The sequence below is a fragment of the Tympanuchus pallidicinctus genome, unplaced genomic scaffold, assembly GCF_026119805.1.
Source record: "Tympanuchus pallidicinctus isolate F22 unplaced genomic scaffold, pur_lepc_1.0 scaffold2, whole genome shotgun sequence".
Lineage (NCBI taxonomy): Eukaryota > Metazoa > Chordata > Aves > Galliformes > Phasianidae > Tympanuchus > Tympanuchus pallidicinctus.
In genome coordinates this window covers 37,686,414-37,710,830 of record NW_026294721.1, presented here as the reverse complement: position 1 = coordinate 37,710,830, position 24,417 = coordinate 37,686,414, and the positions used below count along the sequence as shown (strand labels likewise).

Genomic DNA, 24,417 nt, shown 5'->3' with positions numbered 1-24,417 from the left:
TAGGTTTCCCTCTGAGTTGGACTAGATGACCTTTAAAAGACTTTTCCAACTCGAATGATTCTATGATTCTATACATACTGACGTGTAAATGCACATACACTTCTTTATAGCATGTTCACCTATTTAAAAAACAAACATATTCAGAATAAAAGAATAACATTTGGTATTCTGTTTTTCTTAAAAAAGTATTGCTTCTTATTTCCTTCAAATCAGTTTATTTTTTTCTGACAATACTGATTCAGTGCAGAAGCAGAACAGCCAACATTTTGTTCGTAACACACTAAAGAATTTTGAATTATGTTAGTTAACTCCGCTCTGGCTTTATTTTGATTTCTTCGTAAAGTTCAGCCTGCAGATCAGGTCCTGCTCTTTGTTGCTTGGCTCGTGGATGGATGAGGCACTGCAGAAGTGCAGATGTGTGTCTGAGCAAGGTCTGTGCTCAGATCTGTGGGTCAGCTGAGAGTAGAGTTTGGGGGCTGCCATAGGGCATGCTGCATGGGTCTGGCTCATTTGCTTACTTTACTTTCAGCTCCTCAGCCTCCTCCAGGCTTGACTTGTTTCCTATCTGATTAAAATGCAATCAGTGCAGCTGTGAAAAAGACTGAGACATGGCAAACCACAGTAACGGTAGGTTGTAGATAACTGGCACTGACTGAAAGAAGTCAGTGAATCTTTGCTGTGTCACGGGCATTGAAAGAGAAGTTGTAAGGAGCCTCTGTCACTTTTAATGATATTAATTACAAAAACAAGCTCAGTTGCTGAGTGAGCATTTCATTCTGAGAAATAGGACCTGAAAGTCCAGCAGTGCAGCCTGTAGCAGCTGTGCTGTAAAGAAGCATAAACAACCACAGCAATGCCAACCTTCAGCACCCTTGCAAGTAATTTATCAGGAAGTTGCATTTCACTGAACACGCAGTTTTTCTTGTGGAGAAGCTGCCCTCAAAACAGAACGCAATTCTGCTGGTGGCTTTTCCTTAGCTGTGCAACAGAGGCATGGTGAGCCTCGCAGTGGTGCCCAGGGCGCTGGCAAGGTTGGCTGTGCTGCAGGATGACAGGCAGGGAGCAGTGTGTGGGATGCCATGGCACTGCATGGCCTAGCACTGTGAGGCATTACTTAGCTGTTTCCACAGGACAATGCATGCCTGTAAAAACAACAGACTTCAATATATATTACATCTGATTCTGATCTTAGTTATCTTTATGTAAATGAGAAATAGACTCAAGGCCAATGTAGTTCCACTGATGAAAACTAATGGGAATGGAGACTCAGGCTGAGCTCTTCCACTTTTCTCCCAGTTATCATCTTCCATTAAGGAATATTTTACCTAAGGAAGCTGCAAGTGCAGAGTAGATCACCTAAAACAGCAGGGCTGTTCCCTGACTCCCCCTCTGCATCACTTGGAGTGCCCATGCAGCACTCCCTATCACCCCGCTACCTGGGCTGGGGACAGGGAAAAGTTCCATCAAGCAAGTGGACAAATTCAGAGCGTATGTCTGGCATGTGAATTGCTGTGGGTGATGGTCAGCTGCTGCAAAGGTTGCAGTCCCCTTCCAACCCAAGCCATTCTATGATTCTACATGGGAAGACAATGACAGGACAAGAGGAAATGGTTTTAAACTAAAGGAGAAGAAACTCAGACACCAGGGGGAAGTTTTTTACAGAGACAATGTGAAGTTCTGGCATATGATGCCCAGAGAGGTTGTGGAGATGTTTGAGGGCAGGCTACATGGGGCACTGGGCAGCCTTGATCTAGTGCTTGGAAAACCTGCCTGTGGCAATGGGATCAGAACTAAATGACCTTTGAGGTCCTTTCCAAACTAAGACATTCTATGATTCTATGATTTAGTCTACTAAAGTGGCTCAGACAACAGAAGAGTCTCCAAAAGTCTGTTAGGGGACAGCACAGCATTTATGACAACTGAATAAGCTACAAAACATTGCTGGGAGAAAGCATGGAGAAAAAATCCTGCATGAGCAGGGAGAACAGGAAGGAGACTGATGTGCACACCCTTCACTTATGAGTAATACAAGCTTCTATGCACGGAAAAGGATGTTCTCTACCTTGTTAGTACTTCAAGAACTGACCTATAAAAATCCAAGCTGTTTTGACTGGGTCAGAGCTCTGACCAACCCAGGATCTGAGTGTAATTCATCAAGAAGGAAAGAAAAAGGATGCTAAGAAAAGGTCTGCTGTTGTAGAAAGCCACAAGGAAGGACTGGCAGGAGAGGCTTCCCAGTGAGTGAAGCAGCATCAACCCAGAACCAAATGGATGTTTTGCCTGCATCCTTAATGCTGACAGGCCATACATAAACTGTTCTGAGTCTATTGTAGATTATTTAAACAGTTATTTTATGCAGTCTCACAATTTAGTGATGGGAATTAGAAAGCAATAGCTCCCAGGTTTCTGTTCCCATCCTTGCCACCATCTCAGACTCTTATCAAGTCTGTTGGATAAAGTTTTAGCTTGAATATCTCTCTCCCTCCTCACAAACATTCAGTGGTTTGGTGTGATGCCAACATATGCCACATTGGTAAGAGGAAAATCACGAAATAGAAAGGAAAGAACGAAAATAAAGGGGCCATAAGATCAAGCTCACTGAAGCCTGCTTGTTCCTTGACAGCTGAAAATAGCTTCAACAAGTACTATTTTGGATGGATGGTTCATTACTATTTTTTCCCACTTGCATTTTCTGAAATGATGCTGGTGGAGTTTTACTGGTCAGACTACTAATATATACAATGATAATACAATAATAAACACAAAGAGTCATGACTCCAGAGCTAGGCCGTTGAAGGAGTAAAGCCTTGGAAACACAATGCTTTCCTGAGGGCAGTCCCCTCCTCCTCCCTCCATTCCTAGCAAGATTATTTATTTTTTCTGGGTCTTTTTATCATTCAGTATTAAAAACAACCTTTTCCCTCCAAGAAAAGAACCACCCAGCAACATAAAGATGACCTCTCTTGTGAAGACAGTGTGCAAATAGCAAGAACACTAGGCTATTTCTTGCTATTGTAAGATCAAGATTTTGCTCCCAGTTAATCCACAAGAAGTCTATCTTTACTTCAATAAACTCATTCAAAATATAAATGTCAGTAGACTCTTCCAACAAGTTATAGCAATAAGCCACTTTGACAGCACTCTAATGTTTCCCCTTTCTTATGAAACCAAAATATAAACAAGCGAGTCCTGATAACTCCATATTTTGAAATCGTTAGAAGTTGGCTTACCTTTATCTTTTTGTAGAAAAAAGAAAAAAAGTTTATTCAAGGGACTAGTGAGACACAGAAAAGACCTGATTTACGAAATGCTATTTATAGGCTAGGAGGGCAGAGTGCAGAGCTAAAGTGGGGCTGCTCCAACAGACTGAAAGGTAGACATCACTACTGCCTGTTGTCAAAAACTCCGAGACACCACATGAGTAAACTGGAGACTCGATATTCTCAGAGCAGATTAAAATTCTCTTACAAATGCCTTGGGTGCCTTGGGAAGCATGCAAAGTTAATGCTTGTGGTATCAGTCCTTTAGAAATGACTCAAAGTTCATATACACCCACATAGCGTTAACCCACCTTAGCGTGAATGAAACCAAATAAATACACCTTTAATTAGCAAGGGAAAAATTGAGGAACAGTCACAAGAGATGTTCTCATCACAGCGTAAGTTTTTTCATTGCCCAGTCAAGCAGTGCTGAGCACACTGGGGATTTTCTGTGGAGGATAGAATTAAATCTCCATTTGGGTGTGCCTCCCTCAACAGTGTGGTAAGTGCTGCATTTTCTCTAGGGGGTTTTCCCACAGACTTCCAGCTTCTAGCTGTAATTGATCAGCCATGTACAGATCACATAAAGTGTTTAAAGAAATGCAGTATAAACAAGGGGAAAACATCAGAAGCTAGGAAAAATTGAGCAAGAAACTGTAGATCAGTTACTTCCGTTCTTTGCAGATTGTGAAGCTAGGAAATGCTGCCTATATCACTGTCTTTATATGTGAATTATATGTGAATTTGGAGCACAGAATATGAAGAGTAATTCTGTGCCTTGAGGAGGAACCAGAAGAGTGTCCATGTAGGACACTCATGGCTCCTGTTCTTTTAGGTGAGATTTGCTCTGGCAAGGAGGGGTACATCCTCCTGCTGTATTACTGAGATGAGGTTCAGATGAGGAAGATTTGGTCATTTTTAAGTTTTGGTAACTAATGATTCCCTTTGCTCTGGGAATGGAGATTTCAGCAAGAATGTGGCACTTTTTAAGTGGGGAGGGGAGAGGGACGGTAAACCAAAGCTGATGTCCTTAGGGGAAAAAACAGAAAGTGGCAAGTGTGTGGTGGGGAACTTCTTAAGAAAGCCTTTCATGTAGTTCTGCATCAGAAAAAAATCATTTACTTAGCTATTTCAACATTTTCGGTTAGTGGATGACCAGAGAATTTGAGTAAAAAACACAGCCTATGTGTATTCCTTTCTTTGTTCTCAATTCCCACTGGCCAAGGGAAAATCTAACTCACTGGTTATATTCATAAAAGCTACTGCAGCATTTTTGTGCATGACTTGAAAAAAGAGTCTTGGCATTCTAAGCTGCATTCTTCCACTAAACCCAGTATAACTTCTGCTGTGTTTCTGTTTCAGCCTATGAAGGATTTCAGCTCAGATGGAACAGGATGGTTTGTGGAATAATCAGAATTTCATTACAGTAAAAAGCAGTGGCATTTGGTATACATATATATATCTATATCAATAAAATAGAAGTGTTCCTATGGTTATTTTGTACATGGATGTTGTCTTCTATGTACAGATCTGAAGTGCAGTGTTTATTGAAGTTCTTTTTACAGTACCTTTCAGAGAAATAGCACAAACCTGTACACAAATAAATACATCAGACAGTTTTGCAAGACTGATGAGAGTCCAACAGACATTTGCAAAAACAGGTGTGTCTTTCAGCACAGACCTGGTGGAAACATTAAAACAAGAATCAGCAAGTACCATAAACACACGTTTCTTAAAGTAACTGAAGGCAAACTGTTTGTTTGCTGTCTTTCATTACAAGCTGAGGAGGCTTACTACTGGAGGCCCTTCCACAGTTACAGTTTAGTGCCATGTCCTTACATTGCCTAATGGCTGATGGTACACAGTAAGTAAACATAACTAATACAGTGGTACACAGTAAATAAATAAGAAATACTAAAATATTCACTGACCCCAGAGCACGGTTGAGAAATTCCTTTGCTGTCTAAGAAAAAACCTGTCCAAATTATTGGTCATCTATGATCAGACCCTAATCTTTCTGCCATTTATCTGGAAGTCCAAATAAGCTCATAAGAGCAATGCCCTTAGTGCGCTGCCAAGGTGGGAGCTTAGCCTGAGTGCCAAAACAGTAGTAGGAAATGTTCAGAGCAGGAATGTTGCGTTGGGATCTTGTACAAGATCTAAACATATGGGGCTGACAAAGTTAGGAAATGATCAGGCTTTGTATCAGCAAGAAAGCACCCTCAAAGCACATAGCATGCTCTCATCAGACCCTCATACATTACCCCAACAGGAAAAGACTTCCCAGTTTTGCATGTGATTGTTATCTCATTTTGCTTTAATTCTGTACTGAAAAAGTAAGCTTACAGCTCCAGCAGAAGGAATGTCAGGCAGCATGGGGGTGGCCACTGAGCCCCAAAAGCACTAAGGGTTTTTACAGATGTGAGAAATCAGGGAGAAAGAGGGAAGAATGCACTGTCCTACCACAACAATAATTTCCAGCGATGAATAGAGCGGAAAATGTGTCAAAGTAGTTTAGCAGGGGAAAAAAGAAGACATGAGGAAGAAAAGGGAGGCTGAGTGACACAAGAGTCATGGAACAAACATTCAACCACAAATAATTTGAGGGTTTGACTTGTTCATGTTACGCTGCTGACACAGCATGATTTCCCTCTATAGCTGCTTTTGCCATATCAGTGCTAACGTCTGGCAAACATGGAAGAATATTTTCTTTCTAACAAAAGAGAATATTATCAATAGGCAGGCTCTTACGTATTAAACATCTCAAGGTGAGAGATCATTATTATCAACAAACAGGGACCCTGAATACCTAGGTCACTGATGAGTTTTCATGCAGAACAGTGAAGAAGGTGGTGGCACAGAGTTTTGCTGAGGCTGCAGCTGTGGCAGCACCGAACTGCTTGCTCTTTTACTCCCTCTCTGCTTGATGTTAGTTGTGAGCTTTCAGAAGCTGTTGCTTTTAGTGATTTCATAGCCAGAAAATTGGCTGGGGTTGTTTTGCTGATCTTGAGGTCTGCTAAACCTCACTGTGATGGTTGTTCATATTATCTGTGTCTTCTGAAAATGGTTTTGGTTGAGGTTGGATGGGACTTTTGAAGACCATTGTTTGGTCCAACCTTCCCACTAGAATAAGGCAATCCAGAGCAAGGTGCCCAGAAACATGTCCAGGCTTTTGAAGATCTCCAACAAGGAGATTCCAAAACTTTTCTGGGCAACCTGTGCCAATACTCCATCACCTACATAGCACAGAACTGCTTCCTGATGCTCAGAGACAACTTCCTTTGTTCCAGTTCTTGTTCTGTGGGTTGCATGGCCCAAGTCCCTGGATATACAGCATGATGAAAACAAGACTCTACCTGAAGTCAAGTGAAAAACTAAGCAAAATCCAAATCAGTGCAATGGCCAAATATGGCCATATCAGATTGAATCTAGAAGAAAGACAAGCAAAAAAAAAAAAGCTCAGGCTGGAAGTTGAGCTCTGGTGTCTTTCCAAGATGGACAATGATATTTCTCTTCCATATGTGTTTGCTTTGGTATGTGAGGTCATCTGGAAGTTGTGTGTGACCTTTCCAATAATTTGTTAAGCCTCAATAAGCAGGAAAAGGATCCCATTAGAGTGAGGAGCAAGGAAAGTACAATAGAGCAATTAAGAACAAAAAAGACTATGGAAAGCAACCTGAAAAGATTTTCTTTCCATAGTTCACAGAAAATGTAAAGCACCCCTTGAAAATACTAGGTTGCCTGCTGCTTTTTGTTTAGAAGCCTCTGTCCAGCTGTCATAGGGAAGATACACAGCCTCTTAGACATTTCCTTAACACTCTCATTTTAGGTAATGTAAATAACATTTTTTATATTAACATCTTATTTATATAGAATCTTCTGTCTCAGCAGATGTCCTGCAGCTGTAGGTGTACAAAATACAGAGACAGGCAGAAAGGATTAATCTCTTCCTTATACTAATGCAAGAAAGGAGCCACATCACTGTAAAGTGTGGGAACATTAGAAGATAGCAAACATCATAAGGTGGACATTAGACCCAGAGCTGAGGCTTAAGAATTACTGTCATGCCATGGTAGTCAACAACCATGTAGCACAGCATGCATACAATGTAGACTCAAACTAAGCCCTTAATCTATATAATGCTCTTGCCACTCAGTGAAAATCCATAGTATTTGTGGACCACTGGTGTGTGCAACTTGGAAATCCGGTTTCATTTGTAACCTCAGAAATCAGAGATTCATAGAATTGTTAATGTTGGAAAAGACATCTGAAAGCATCTTGTCCAACCTTCCACCAATATTGTTCTCTAATCCATGTCTCTCAGTACCATATATTTCTTGAACAGTTTCAGGGATGGAGTCCACTACTTTCCTGGGCAGCCTGTTCTAGTACTCAACCACTGTTTTGTAGGATAAGTTTTTCCTAATCTCTCAGCTTACCTTGTCAGGAGTAGTTGCTTAACATCTCCCCTTTGAGACTGGGAACAGAGACAGAGTGGATATAAATCAGTTCAGGCATTATTATCAACTTTTTAAACAAAATAAATTAAGCACGGAGCAGATGAATGTTGAATAAAACACAAGTCTACAGAAACATGGAGCTCTGTGCATTTTGGTGAGTTTCATTTCGAAAAAGATGCTACGCAAGGTCCACTACACCTTTATAGAAACAGAGAATGCAATTAACACACTAAATGTCTGGCAGCTGGGGGAAAAGGCAAAACTGCAGACATGGACGCTGTGCCTTTGCCAAGTCAGCTGCCTTTTAAAGAGTCAAAAGCATCTTGTTCAAACCAACAATTACCATGTGTGTCAGAACATGGGTTCAAAAGACAGAGATTTCCCCTAATATGCTGCTTCTCTGCTTGCCTGCAAGCTCATCTGTTGCCAGATTGCATCTTTTCTGACTCACTGCCTCAGAAGTACCACTGAACACATGCTGTGTTAACTCTGAAATACAGCAGCCTGTATGTACTGGGACGATGCATGCTGTCCATGCCTGCAAGGGCACAGGCAGCAGCTGGCACATTGACACTCCCTAATTGCCACAGCCAATAGTGATTTGTTGTGCGTGAGTAATGGCGTTAGTAAATTAGCAGGGAAATGCCTTGTGTATCTGAACTGTGCCACGGTAATTGCTAATGAGGGAGCTTGACAACATTTTGTTCATTTGTTATCTCAGTGCATTGATAGGAAGACAGCTATAAGAGGAGCATCCAGTTCAGATAACACACTGTGTCCGGAATGCCCAGCACAGAACTCTACACATACGTCACCAAAGGGGACAGAAGTACACTCGCAAATGTGCAAGCACTGTTCTATTCTTAACTACCCATCAAGAGTCAGCCCTTCACCTGCTAAACTCAGCAACATGCCCGAGCTTTCAGCAGAGAGGTGCCCAAGTCCTCAGAGCAAAGAACAGGAGGCAGCTGCACCCAGGAGCTTGTGCTATTTGATCTCATTAGAAATGCTAACTAAGGGCAGATGATAGCTTTGTAACATGTGTGCTGTTCACAAACACTATGGTTTTCCATGCTGCCTTTCTTTTTTAGATTTTATAGTCTCTATAGCTTTGTTTTTCATGAAGTGACAGTGTCTACTGACAGAGGGCAGAGAAACACTGATGAGACAATTTGGAAGATGTTCTTTTAGCTGCTCTGTATAGCACAGCTCTTCTCTTGTCACTGACATTTGCCAGGTTAAGTACTCTTCCTACTCAACAAAAGTCATAAAGTCCATTTATAAGCACATACACAAAAAGCCTGTACTCCTAAACCAGCTGTAAAAAAATTCTATTAAAAATCCAGGACATAGTGTACTGCAGCAGTAGAACAGTTAGATATGTGCATGTCTGGCCATTCCATAGATGGAAAAAGAAAAATTGACAAAATTACAAACTTGTCACCCTCCACTTCTTTTTTTTTTTTTTTTTCAGAGTATTGAATGTCACTTAAAACAAAACAGCCAAGTTCATTTCCCTTGACAACTATCCAGGGACAACTTAAAATTAAAACAGAAGCAACAGAAATCAGAAGGTGAAGAAAACTCTGACAAAGCTTTAGAAACTTGTCAGATATGATTATTCAGTAAGAATACTCAAATCAACAAAAAAGAAGGGCTTTTCACCACAATCTGCTGAGCAGTATTGACAGGTTTCACTTATGAGAAACTATCTGCAGAATTAGCTTAACAAAAAACTGCTGCAGATTTTAATGCTAAGAACCTGTGAGCAAAAATAATATTGAGAAAATCAAATGGATTCTAAGAAAGACAGGAAAACAATAACAAAATCTCTAGGAAGTCAAAATGTGTATTAAAGTAATCCAAAATCTCCCTCATAGCAAAGTACTTCTTACTGCAATTAAAATCTTCAATTAAAAAAAAAAAAAAAGTTATGTTGAAATAATAATGAGAATATTTCTCACCTCTTTCACATGACACGAAGCAGCAAATGACTAAAAAAAAACCAAAAGAATCACAGCCATAAATGTAATAGGATTAGAAATGAACAACAATACCAGCACATACACCCAAACAACAATAATAGCGCATGATTTGTCTTAGCTGAAAAGTGATTTCCTAATGATATTGAGAGGACAAGTTTCAAGCACTACTGGCACTTACCAGGAATGTTCCTTCAGGAAGAGGAAGGAATACTTGTCATCCTCAGGGTCTTAACATTAGGGCTGTTTTCTGCCTGTGGTGCTCCAAGCAATCATGTGGTGGTAGTGCACCTCATGCACTGACATTAAGAGACCCACTGTAGATTCTGAGTAATTGTAATAAAAGTGTGATTGCTATGGATTCAACAATCTGGTTATTTGATTTCCTTGTGCATTCCAGAGTTTTCTAGGTTTGAGATTCAAATTCCGAGATGACAGTGTATTCTACCATTCCATAAAACAATTGCTTAAATGCTGGAGCATTCTTATAGATTGGAGACTTAATTAATTGTTGGCTTTTTAAGGATTGCATTCTTCCATGTTGTTGCCTTTAAGTACTTTCTGCTTTAAATACATCTCAAATAAAGTTGCATCTTCCATTCCCTCTCAAAGTATGAAAAACCTCTTCAGCCAGAAAGGTCTTAAAGAACATGGTCAAGGACAAGGGTGAAAGGAATATCAAGAAGACAAGAAGCTTTGGCCTGCCCTTTTTCTAGATAACAAAACATTTCAATGTAGACTCAATGCCAATCAGTAATTCATTCCAAAAGCATCTTCTTGTTTGTAAATAAATATCTATGCTGTTATAATCTGCCTAGGCAAATAAAATTAAGGCAGAAAATGAATATTCACAGGCAGCTATGAATGCTGTCACAGCAAAACTGCAACAAGCAGCTACAGTTGAGACTGAAGCCTGTTTCAAATGTTCTGATGCTGAGAATGTGTTTCTGTATCACAGCTCACTACTCAATCAGCCTCCTGCCTCAGGCATTATGTTGTAGTATGCTTCTTTCTAATCTTGCCAATTGTAGCCTCACTTCTAGAAACCAGGAGGATGCCATCGGACTATGTCTGTGTAATTACAAACATGGTACCCTCCGCCACATAGCGTGCCTCTACAGAGTCCTGTCTGGTTTGATGATCACAATGAACTCTATCATCTGATTGAACATTCTGTGTAAAATAATTGCTCTTTTTTTTTTTTTTTTTTTATTTTTATTTTTTTTTTAATATGCACTTATTAGCAGTTGTTTTAAGAGACAAACTGATCAAATTCTCATTTATTTTTCTACAAATTAGAAGAAATTCTTACGAAACAATGCTGTCACATAATATCTCCGCCATGGCTTAACAAAGTGTTTTAATACAGATTTCCATAATGAAAGGAGAATTGTATTGTAAAGGGAATAATAACATATATTTGGAATTATTGTTGGTCATTAACAGCAAAATATGTTTTCTGAATGACTCAACAACATCCATTTTTCATCAGGAATGTTTTATTTTATATTAATGCTTGGTTTTTATAATAATGTTTATTCCTTATTCCCTAATTTCCTGTATTAGCTAATTGCTGAAGATATGCAAGTACTAACACTAATTGCTAAATCAGGCTCTGACTTTTAAAAGACTCAAGGGAAATAAACTAACAAAAATGAATACAGGGACCTGTTTACCTTCTGTGCTCCTTTTCTAATGGGGTATACACAAAAAATCATGATATTTAAGAAAAATACAGAGAATTATACTGAACAACAGCTTGTTTTTTAGGGGTTTTTTTTGTGTTTTTTTTTTTTAAAATTATTATTATTACTCAGGGGCTGGAGAGTGGTTGTTAACCCATTTTCCAATCACAGAGTCTTGCCAGGGAATTTTCAAGATATTAACTGCCATATGGAAAACATGTTCATGAATGTGTGCATACGTTGCCATGTGTACACACAAGCTTATGTATGTGTGAGTAGGAATATTCTCCTTTATAGAACATTTTCAATTGATGTATATTTTTGGTCTACAGAACAGTTGCTGACCACACTCATCTGCACTGCTGCCTTGTCCATGCTGACTGTGGCAATGGCAGTGCTCAAGGAGTATTGAGGTTCTTGGGAGATTATGCAGAATTTTCATTCCATCATGGCCATCTCTGCTCTGCTGCTGCACCCTGGATCTCTTTCACTGGATTTTCAACCTGGCATATCTTTTCATACAGAGGTTTCTGATCTCCAATGACTACTGCTTTATGATTCAGCACAGAGCTATCTTCTTTCCTTCTCTTGACAATTTTAACATAGCGGTGGACACAAAGTACGAGATATCTGAAATACTGCTTGCCATCCATGGAGCCTAGAAAGATTGTAATGATTTCAGCTTTTAACTGGTATGCTGGTGCTTTGTCTGGAACATAAATGGATGTGGGGCTGTAACATCTGGAACAAATGTTAGGATGTGGGGCTTTTATCTGTTTTCCTCTAGCTGACACTTTTTCCCTAAAAGTGACATTAGCATTATTATTTGCTGGTAGTAAGGACCAGTTTCTCCTCATTCTCCATCTATCACTAGTTCTGATTTCAGTTGTAAGAAAGAGACAAAAACAAAAAACAAACAAACAAAAAAACCAAATAGCATTCTTCTGGACACTCATTTTACCCTGAGCTAAAAGCAGAGAAGGAATATTGTGCAAGATGAGATGAAGCAGAGCTGCACAAAGCCACAGTGTGATCCTTTACAACCACAAAGAAAGGACAAAACATGCCACTATCTAACTTGCATACGGCACTGTACAGGGTATCCCCATAAACAGCCCTTCACAAGTGCTGAGCTGACAAAAGGCTCAAAGAACTCAAGCCAAATTGGTGGAAACTGGCAAATTGTGTTCTGTAAAACTTAACATTTTCTTGGAACTACAGAACAAGAGCTGCCATTTTTCTCGTCAGTAAGTGGCAAATTAGAAAAACAGAATTCAGTCAATCATGCAAAATCACCTCCGAGTCACCCCTGGGGACTAGCCTTTGGCATGGCTCAGAGGCGCAAGACAGCATTCCTAGTGATCAGAGGCCCCAAGTTAAGGCTCCTGAAAATCATCAAGTGTACTTTTAAGAGCCTCTGGCCCTGGGTGCTTTTAGAAGCAGATCCCAGGTGAGACCTGAAAAGTCCAACAAACATTTCATGCAGCCTGGCTCTAAGCAGGCTCTGCTTAGGTTGTTTCACCATTAGCTGCTTAAATGTCAAGTAATTTTCATTATTAATGATAGACATGCTTGCCAGTATTTTCTCCCAAACAGAGAATGCAATTGACTGAAATGCCCTGTGGTTTTGTTTTAGCAGGTTGCCAAACCTTTTGGCATTGCTTTTATGGACTCTTCCATCTACATTTTGAAGTTGTTGAGAAACTCGCCTGCTACTATTACAACATTATTATTTATTTATTTTTGTACATACTCCTAAATGAAATGCACATGGCCATAAAATGGAAGAGTGATTCTGTAGAGAATTTACATTGTGAAGGCCTCTTACAGAGATAAAAAGAACTTATAATACAAAATCCAACTTAGAAACCACTATCCATTCATGACCATCCCAATGCAGCAGGATGCTGTAATCTGGACGTCACTTGGGAAGAGAGGAGGCTATAAGAATGGCTACGGACCCAACTACAGTAAACGTTGGATAGTTTTACTGTATGGGTTGTGTAAGGCTTGACTTAATGAACGTGATATTCATACCAAGTATAGGATTGGCAAATTTTGTGCAAATATCCAAATATTTGAAACAAGGCAGTGATGTTCACCAACAACCTGATTACATGCTATCAGTCACCCTCCTTAAGTGCTACTTATAGGGAATCAAAGTGAGGATATTGGGATGAACAAAACACTGACTTCAAAGAACACAGGAATGATTGTTATAAGAATACATAGATGGACATGGAAGAGGATAAAAGTGTGAACAACAAAATGCTCACAAGAGAAAACAGAGCAACCTGTTTACATTCTTTTCTCAATTCTAAAATGGCAATTTTTTTTACTGATTCCTCTTATTCTCCTCACTCCTCCTGCCAATTTTAAACTGAAAAGATTACTTAGAAGCTTCCTATGCATTTCTGTCAAGGAAGTGCCTTTTATATGATAACATTTTAAAATGCACCAAAGGATAACATTTTGATATAGTTTGATAATAATAATTTTGATAATAGTTTGAATTTTATACTTAAGAAATATAACCTACAATACAATAAAAAAGACATTACTCTCAAAGTGGCACAGGAGGTGATTATTACACACAGTAAAAGCACATGGTATATCCTATCATGTTAAGGGCACTTCAGATTATCGCATGTAGGAGTTGGCTGGCAAAAAATATATCTGATCTCAAGGTACTTCTCGTGTACTATCTGGTAATTGTACTCCTCATTTGCACCTCTGATGAACAGATTTACAAATCATAGAATCATAGAATCACCAAGGTTGGAAAAGACCTAAAAGATCACCCAGTCCAACCGTTCACCTATTCCCAATAGCTCCTACTAAACCATGTCCCTCAGCACAACATCCAGCCTTTCCTTGAACACCCCCAGGCTCGGTGACTCCACCACCTCCCTGGGCAGTCCGTTCCAGTGCCTGATCACCCTTTCTGAAAAGTAATACTTCCTAATGTCCAGCCTGAATCTCCCCTGCCATAGCTTGAAGCCATTCCCCCTGGTCCTATCACTAATGACACGAGAGAAGAGGCCGACCCCCAGCTCACTACAACCTCCTTTCAGGAAGTTATAGAGAGCAATGAGGTCTCCCCTGAGCCTCCTCTTCTCCAGGCTGAACATTCCCAGCTCCTTCAGCCTCTCCTCCAAATGTTCTCCTACCAAATGTTTTGGTACTAAAAGATGGCTGGCAACCCAGGCCAGTGTGTCTTAAATGTCTTTTGTAACAATCAGAAGAGGAATTGAAGAGTGTTGGACTTACCTGGAATCACTGGATGGTTCAAGTTAGAAGAGACATCTGAAGGTCATATGGACTATTCCCTGGACGAAGTAACGCCAGCTATAAGTTGGATAAAGTTTCCTGGCACGCTGTCCAAGCGAGTTTCAAACATTTCCAGGGACAACAACACTGAGCAATCTCTTGCAGCAACTAACTATTTCCACTGCCAGAATAATTTTCCTTATATCCTACAGGAATTAACCTTTCTGCCACTGGTAGTTCTAGTCCTTATGCTATAAACTTCTAAGACATATCTGGTTCCATCTTCCTTTTTGAATGCATCTGTGAGATTTCTAACCCCTCCTTACCCTAAGACTTCCCATTTCCAAGCTGGAATAATACATCACAAGCTGTATTTCACACTGCTAACCAATACTTTCTGAGTTGTGGGCAGCAGTCATACTCATCCATAGTCAACTTGTTGATATGGAATGTCCCACATTCTTCTAGTGAAAACTTTCTGTTACTTGGTCAAGTATTGTACCTGTTATTTTTGTTTTGTTTGTTGTTGTGTTTTTTTTTTTTTTTTAATTACACAACTGATGAAAAATATTTGAAAGTTTTGAATCAGACAAAGTTAGATTTCACATCTTTTAATAGTTTAGGGCCCCACCAGAAATTACAGAATTTTAAGATAATTGTGGTTTTGTTTTCACAGGCATAAAAGAAAGTGCTAAATAAATCTGACATATTCCTGAGTATCTTTATCTGATTAGTCATTATGAGAAAGCATCCCTATCTGGGACACCAATGGCAGATCAACTCTAGTTCTGTAGAAAAAGCTGGGCAGTGGCACAGTTCCTTCCCATGGGAAAGAAGCCAGCGTGTGTCATTGCAAGCTGCTAGTGGGAATAAGCAGTGGGAATATAAACACAGTAATTCTACACCTCGCAGAAAACCAAACAAATCTCCATGCCTCAGCCTATGTTAGTGGAGCTGTGACAGCAGCTCCAGTCCTGATCCCCCATGCTTGGGAGGCTTAGAGCCCTGTGCAAAAGAGGTGCTCTGCCCTGCCCTGGCTTCTCACAAGGCTGGCTGCACAGAGCACTTCATCACCACCACAAGACCATACTCTCAGAGCTTTATGGGGAGACATGGGAAGGCCATTATTCAAAAAGACACAGAGTTGAAAAAAGAGGAATGATTACAACATTTAACTCAGTCTTTAGAAGGGCGATTAGCAAGGGGAAATAGGGAGATATAAGGAGTAATTTTCCTTACCTGCAAGGTTTATGTTATGCACTCTTCTTACAGTGTAGCCATTTTGTTTTTCAATTATCCTAAAGAGCAGTTCACTCTCTGAAAAATCTTTTATTATTATTATTTGAAAACTGCTTAAGCATCTTAGAAGTAAGAATACAATATTTAAAGTATGCTTAAATAACAAGTTTTTAATCTTGCAAATGTGGAGATGTCATACCCAGAGTAATGTATGTACAACATCCATTAACAGGTCTTACTCTGCCAGCCGATTGGCAGAAAGCAGTAACCATCTCCCACAAACAGTCAAGCTAGAGTGCAATTGTAACCACGTTACAATCTTGTTTGACTTTAGAAAGGCTGGTCAATTAAAGACTTATTGCTGACATAAGGTATACTGGAAATCTCCAGGGAAGTGAACAGTGCAGACTGTTTTCCTTTCCTGATATATGATTTATGATGTCCTACATTTTGAAACAGGACCATGCAGTTCAAATGATGAAGCAGGGGAATTAGGCAGCTCATTCCTCAAGACAGTTCTGGATGATTGTTTCACATGACTCACTTTTCTGATTCTCATAATGAAGGAATTCAGATGGAAATGAATACATTTCTGTATAAAAAAACAATTCTGTGCTTTTAAGAAATGGGGAAACAAAGAAATAGCAAAATATATAATTTTCTTTATCATAGAAAGTGTCAACATTTAGATTGCACTACAACTCAGTATACTGCAAATGGCATTTAAAGGTATGACAAATTTTGTGTAAGGCCACATTACATACTATTTTCATTTAATATTTTCTTTAATAATCTCAGAATACTTAACTGGCATGTTGCAGCTCTCAGTACTTTTGGTGTTATATTTAACAGATTTCATTTGTTAAAGTTTTCATGAGTTATTAAACTCATTGCTTGGATGTGGTACACTCTAAATTAAAGGATAATATTCCAAATAAACATACAGCTTTTTAACAGATGTTTAATTACAGCAGCTACTCAAACTTAGAAATCATTTGTGGATCTCTTGTTATTTCAGAAGAAACTACTTATATACAAATGTGTGCGACTTTGCCCTATTATCTTTTCACCATTGTGAAGCAAGATGAAAGTTGGCAGCATTTTTAGCTAAAGAGGGTGCCAATTCCTCCTTGCTGGTTCCAAGGTAAGCTAACTAAAAATGAAACAATTAACAAATAAGAAATTTTGTTATACTTTTTCTAAGTTCTTTTAACAAAATACCATCAATAAAAATTGTAACTCACCTCTTGCATGTAAACTTTCTCACTGTTTGCATTCTCCAAAAGTCGTCTAAGCTGATTTAGTCTTTTATAAACATACAAAAATGCAGCTATTTATTATTCAGCTGCTGCTTTCTTAAAGATGAATCTTGTTCTCTCACTTCCAGCTATCTACATACTGGAAAGACTCTGATTTGAACTGAATTGGAAGTCTTGGTTAACAAATGTAAGACCAGTTACTACTGATAGTCCTCTATGCATGAAAATACAGCTTTGTCATCTGAAAGTAAAGTCGGTACTACTTGATATGACCTCAGGTCCAGCAATGTGCCCCAACAATAGCTCCTCTCCATTTCCCTGAGAATGGTGAAACCTGCTAATTTTGAACACATCAAGGTCACTCATGATAAATAAGGATGGATAGGGGGACTGCTTCTCTCATCCTTGGTAAAATTTGTTACTTGGTAAGGAACAGACATGAGACTTGGCAGTACCTCAAGAAGCACACTGGGCTTGTGCTGCCCTTCTGCAGAGAAAAGAATTTCCACAGTGATACTTGTGCTGCCTTCACCATGACTGAACTCTGTGTACTGAATGCATATTACACTACTAACTTGCTTCTTAAAGTCCATTTTCTGAAAAAAATGTTGATAAAAGTGAAGATCAAGGAATAAAAGATAGAGAGAAAAAAGATGAAATGATTCCAATAATGCTTACTAAAGATTTTAAATAAATATTTTAATTCTATTATTGGCATTTACAGGTAGAAAGCATACAGTATGTTACAATTTTATCAAAATGTGAAAAATATGGATGTTACATAAGTAACAAATGTAAAAAAGGTATTTTTCTTACCTTCCCTGAAAGTAAGAAAATTATTCAGCATAGGAAAATATTGATATAAAAAACACAGCTTAGGTAAAAAAGAAAAATTGGAAGTTTTTACACAGTACGATAGGTTCATGGGAAGATGTAAGGACTTTGTGAAGTCTACTTAACATAAAACTTTAGGGAATTTGGGACAAACAGTAAGCTACTTTAATGAATCTACAAGTAGTTTTCCCTCATATCTGCTTCAAAATGCTAGAGTGCAGTAATTTTCTATACAATAAATAATTATTCAAAGTTTTCATCATAGAAAATCATATAATGCAGAAAATGCCACTCCAGGGTCACAAAGGCTAGGCAGTGCTTTAATAATAATTATGATAATACTTATTATAGTGCTTTATAATGTCTAAGCACTTCAGATGAATTAACTAATTAGTCCTCACAACACCCCCGTGAGGTAGGTGAGTAAGTGTTATTACTACCTTTCCATAGAACAGATGGAAAATGAAAGATGGGGAGAAACGCAGGCTGCAACAGCTGCACAGTCGAGTTGCAATGCCAAGAGATGTGGAAATGGAGTTTTTTTCCTGATGCCAAAACACTCCCTTCCCACTGGAAGCACTGAGGGGGAGCAGGCAGGGACCAGGGTTTAGCATCCCCAAATACATCATAGAGATTCAGAAGCTCTCACACCACTTTGTCAAAAAAAAAAAAAAAAAAAAAAAAATCCCCAAAAACAGAAAAGCCCCCGAACAAACAAATTAACAAGCTGAAAACAACTCTTAAAGTGCTGGCCAGCTTGAGCTGCTTCTAGCACCTCTTGTATGGAATACGATTTACAGCACTGTTGCCAGCAATTACTCAAGCTGATTTCTTCCATAATCTTTATGTTTGAGCAATTGCAAGATATAGTGACTACATTTTATGAGACAACTTGCTACTGCAATTCCTTCATTCATCATCCTTCTTCCATGCACTTCTTAAGGAAAATTAAATCCTCAATACTTTTGCATTGTAAAACACATTAGTAGCTGGATACAATATACACATCCTTCACAATTAAACAAAAAAATTAGTTCATTTTCAGAACAAAGCATTATTAATTTAAGAATCACAAACCAAACAATGGTAAATAGGAAACCCTTTTCAAAAACTGCATGCCAAATATCTTGTTTCCAAATACAATGCATGCAGGAGAAATAAATTCATCCAATCATAATTAAATTAAAAGTGTTTTAAGTCTCTTTCAGCAGCATAATGGTTATTATTTTTAAAGTCTCCTCGAACCAAACTGGCCTGGGGTGCGAATGCTGACCCTTCCTTCTCTACAACCACACAACAGTCTGACCGTTCCATGGCCTTGCACTGCGGCAATGCCAGAGACAAAGCCTATACGTACTGTTCTGCTTCCCCCTCCTTGGAAACAGGCTTTGTTGTACCACTCTTGTTGTCTTCACTCGCTGCTGCTGCTGCTGCTGCTGCTGCTTTTTCGGGAAGCGATGCCAAATCCTTGAAAACATCCACATAATGCCCGAAGCCTGGGCCCCAGTTCAAGAGGTTGTCCCAGTTGAAGCTTGCTGCCTGCTGCCCCAGCTTCATGGGCAGAGAGTTCTCCCCAGTGCCGGCCGCCTGTGCTCCCACGGGTCCACCCTCCCCACGACGGCCAGGGTACCGACGGGGCTTCAGCCTCACCCCATAGTTGTCCTCATCATCTGCATCAGACTCATTGACCTGGGATAATTTGGGCATCCTGGAGGTGTATGCAATGGGCTTATCCCTGTCGTACTCCATCTCTGAGCATGTGAAGGACTCGTGGGAGTCACTGTCGGAGGAGGACTCAGGTGCAGGAATGCCATCAGCCGGATTCCTTGTCCGAGACAGGGGCCTTCTGCAGTCCTCCTCAGAAGAGGACCGGCCGTGGTCAGCACTACAGATGCTGGGGTTTCTGGGGCGCGGGGTGTTCAGTCTCTCCACTTCTTCAATGGACAGTCCCACTGGAGGAGCAGTCTCCAGTGGAATCTGACCGATGGGCTGCTTCAGGCGGCTGCCTGGCCGGGAACCATGGCTTGCCATGGTCTGTGGACTCTTACTTCTCCTCCCTAGCCGAGTGGCATAGTTGAAAATGCCAGGCTGGCAGACATCACTGTGCATCTCCAGTGGGCTCCCTTCCCGTATGGACAGGTGCAGCTCCCGGGCTGGACTGTGCCTGTAGAAAGTCGATGACTTGGAGAAAGGTGCAGGGCTATGCCGAGACAGAGGGTTAGGAGTAGGGCAGGCTGAGTGGCTTAAAGATGTTGTCCTCAAGCCCTGCCCATAAGAGGGCTGGTACGTCAGGCTACTGGCTCCCAGTGGCATGGGGGACTGCCGGGCAAAGCCCAGTGGGCTGTGTCTCTGGATGGAGAACTTGGGCGTATGGCTCCGAAACTGCTTGTAGTGCTGGATGATGTCGGCATCTGAAGGAGCGATGCTGCTGGCGTTGTCAATGTCATAGTGCTCGATCTCAGGCTCGGGTGAAGCCAGTGGGGCACTGGGAATGGTCTCTGTGGCATGCGGGATGTCAGTCTCATCATAGATGAGATAGGGGTTTTCTCTTTCTATGATATCAGGTTTGGGGTTCCCCTCGGGCTGCTTCCTGACTGTCATGTCATCACCATAAGGTGGGATGTTGTCAGGGTCATCAAAGGCCACATTCTCACTCCCTTTCTTCTTCTTCTCCTTTGTTTTCTTCTCCTGCTTTGGGGCCTTTGACTTCTTCCCCCGACACTGGTTGCAGAGAATGAGGCTGAGGACCAGCAGGGCCAGCACTGTCGCACAACCGCCCACAATTGCCGGCACAGCCCAGAGGGGCAGGGACAGCTCAGCAGGGTGCGAGGATGGCAGGCACACATAGCTGCTGCTGGGCCCCGCTCTGCAGACGTGACCAGGGCCACAGGAGACCCCCAGGCATGCCACCACAATCTCACATCTCTGTCCCATGTACGACTCAGGGCAGCTGCAGGTGAAGCTGGCCTGTGGCCCAGGCTCACAGCTGCCACCATTTTGGCAGGGGCTGGAGGCACAAGCACCTGGTGGGACGCACTGGTAAGTGTACCACTGGTTGATGCACATCAGCTCACCCCAGCAGGGACTGCTGGCACAGATGTTGGGGCCACGGCAGCCCATCTTGACTGAGGAGTCTGTTTTGGAAAGGGTGGCCAGGCTGTGCTTGCCAGCGAACGGGAGGCTCTCCCCACCATACTTGATGTAAGAAATGCAGCCGTCAAAGCCTAAGAGAGAAAGCAGCAGTCACTTCGGGATTTCTACGCAGAACAAGGTTAAGTAAAAGCTGTTTATGACCAGAGCTTTTGATGTAACTTTTATACCTGTACTTTCTAAGACTAATGATTTTCATAAGCTGTGCATAAAAATGGAGAATAATGACAAAAAATTGTCTTTGATGATATGCACATGGTGCATCTAAATGATAAAAAGATGCAACAAGAGTTTTTTTTTTTTAAGTCTGCCACAACAGAATTCAGAAGCTGTGGCTTTTAACTTCAATACTAAGATTTCAAAGCAATAGAAGTATTCTCAGGTGAATTAATGTATCCAAATCTGCAATTAAAATGTTGAAATACACACATTATATTTTCTAGAAGCCCTTCAAAACATTTTGTACTCCCACTGCTTTCATTAAATTTGTAAGAATAGGCAAACACAAGCAGAAGCCTGAATACAATTTGAAAAATTTACATGACTTCTAAGGATTACAGGCTGCACAAGAGGGGGAACTACTGCTTGATTAGGAAATATACTACAAGCTTGGAAACTGGCAATAAGGGTCAAATCAAGAAGAAAACACAATATAAAATGGAAAGAAAAAATGCTTCATCACTCACTGGCTTAGTGAGTGAGTGATTAGTCTGAGGTTTGCAATGCAAATTGATACTTTTGCACCTATACCTTTCCCTTCTCTACAGATAGGCTCATCAAAGGAAGTTTGAAGGCTACATTCTCAGATTTTTACTGTAATGCAGTTTCCCCTTGAAGTAAAATTATTTTGCAAAAATATTAAGGAACCATTTTGCCAAAATACTGAGCAATGTGAGTATATCCGGATTTTATAGAAACATCATATTTTTAAAAATATGTTGCTAAAGTAACTCAATTAATTGTCAATTCACAGTCCCATTTAACTGAAGCTATATGAAAAGCTCTACTGTTCAGTAAATAAACCAAAATTCCAAAGATTACTATAGAGAAACACCTATTCTAATGCTTTTAATGTTTTTCAAATGATTTTGAACAAATATTCCTTCTAACGATTTCACTCAATATACTTGAACATTTTGCATTCCTAATTTTCCCATATTTCTATAATTTCTTATCATCCACATGTAGAGAAACCTGTTCACATCTGGCTAGGCTGTCCTAGCACAAAACACTATAAATTATTTCCCTTTGCTTGCATTCTTTCTAGTTTCCCGCTCTCTGAAGTTGCCTGTAGAGGTTCAGTGCAGCATCCTGTACTGCTGCGCTAAAAGGAGGCGCTCATGGCAATAACTGTATGACTCTGAATCTAAGGAGAGCTATTCCCCAAATTCCCCCAGATTGACTGTAGCACTATCCTGTCAGGGATAATACATTATTTCAGAGCTGTAAGAGACCACAGAGATGGATTATCCCTGGCCTTTGTGCAGTTCTGTGTGAGGTCTTTTGCTAGCCTAACAGTTCACTCTATTCCATAGATCTACTCCTTTCTGCAAGAGTTTTAGGAGAACATAACCTGATGCTGACCTCTGCTCAGAGTTGTGACAGAATGGCATGCACAGGGTTGTTTGTAAATTACATTCCCAGGTATGACATGCATAGTTATTGTAAAAAACACATTTCTTTCTCCTTAACTCCTGAGGGATGGTCCTTCAGATGCCAACATAATGCCAGGCTTACAGGAAAACTATAATTAAGACCAAATTTATCAGATATCATGCAAGAGATACAATCTACAAGGAGCAGGAAAGTGCTTCTACTCTGTTCTGAAGCATCACACTTGAACAAAACAATAAAATGGAGCAAACATCCCATGCATCATTAGCTTCAGAGAAGGTTTAATTTCTGCAAACATACTGCTGGAATGGAAGAATACCTGTTATGAATAGTAAGATAATGAATAATTGTGGACATCTCCATAAAAATGGTTAATGCAGAGATAAGCATCAAGACTACAGACTCTCTTGAAATATCAAATATATTGAAGTTGCATGAAGTTCTGTTACGAATTTATAACCTGAAAAGATGTTAATTTTAAAATTTGAACACTCTCTGATGTCAGAAATGAAAATGATTGGGAACCTAAGTCAAAAATGCTTTGCTGAGAGATGTAACTCGTATGGTGTAAAGAGACATGAAAGTCCTTCAAAGTTTTGCAAGCATGCTATTTCTGTATTACATGCATGCATTCTGAAAGAGCTGATTTTGTTTCAGCATTACTTATATTTTCATTTTCTCCTGTTTTTACATTCCTGAAAAAAGAGGAAATTGAGGATTTAAGTTCAGGTGGGAGACCAAGCAAAATGGAGGATTAGCTTGCCTCATGCTTGGTGGTCCTTTTCAGCAGCGATGTGATACACAGCAACTGGGATTTCATCATGTCTACCCGGGTTTGAAAACAATATTGGATTCATAGCCCTGGAATAGTCACCCATGTATGTTTTTGTCTGCCTTTAACAGCCATTCACACTGCTCCAGATATTTCTTGACCATCTGAGTTCATGCAGAGTTCTATATCTCCCCCTTGTAAATCTTTGGTATGTCGTACACAATATAATCCAGTATTAAAAAAAAAAATATCATATGAACATGAGATTTTGGATTGTGCATTCCTAATGGAAGCCAGACATTCATAATTTCTGTGCTGCCACATCAGGAGGTAGGTGAAAAGTTAGTGTCCTCAATTGTCTTTGTTCCAGCTTTCCTAAAGCCTTTTTGGCTTTTCCATGCAGACATTGCTCATAAAATGTATGTGTAAAAAGGGTAAAAGTAAGCACAGCGTTCAAATTGTTTCAGACCACATTTCAAACAAGTTCACAACACACAAGTGTGAAGTGTTAATTTGCACCTTTAAAGCTACTTTATCTGGTCACATTTCTTGAATTTTTTTAATATAAAATAGGACAATTTTTTCAATATAAAATATTGTGAAACCTATTCCTGCATTGTCTGGACTATCTCACAGTTTCTAGCAAAAAATCACTTCCATCTTTACTTATTACTTGGGGAATAATAAAAAGCATACGTTATTTATTTTTTCAAGGTCTAAGATACTGCTTCAACTCTTAAGACTGATTTACTCCTTACAAGATAGATGTTGGTCACAGAGTGTTTTTTTATTGTCTTTAGTTTCTGTTGTTCAGAAAAAAAAACAAACAAAAACCAACCAAACAAAAAAAACCCCAATCCTTATTTGACAGCAGGATAAAGGAGGAGGAAGA

At 39.9% G+C, this 24,417-nt stretch overlaps 2 protein-coding genes across 2 annotated transcripts in view; both read right to left on the bottom strand.

The window, feature by feature from the left end:
- Nucleotides 1-24,417, bottom strand: part of LOC128080619 (sulfotransferase 1 family member D1-like) — a 948,073-nt gene that overhangs the window by 690,895 nt on the left and 232,761 nt on the right. The gene's annotated exons all lie outside the window — the stretch shown is intronic.
- The window catches only part of FAT4 (FAT atypical cadherin 4), a 135,673-nt gene continuing 127,379 nt past the window's right edge, over nt 16,124-24,417 (bottom strand). The window contains exon 17 of the mRNA XM_052682989.1: nt 16,124-21,213. Within this exon, the coding sequence (XP_052538949.1) occupies nt 19,337-21,213 (1,877 nt within the window). The 3' untranslated portion in view covers nt 16,124-19,336. The remainder of the gene's footprint in view (nt 21,214-24,417) is intronic.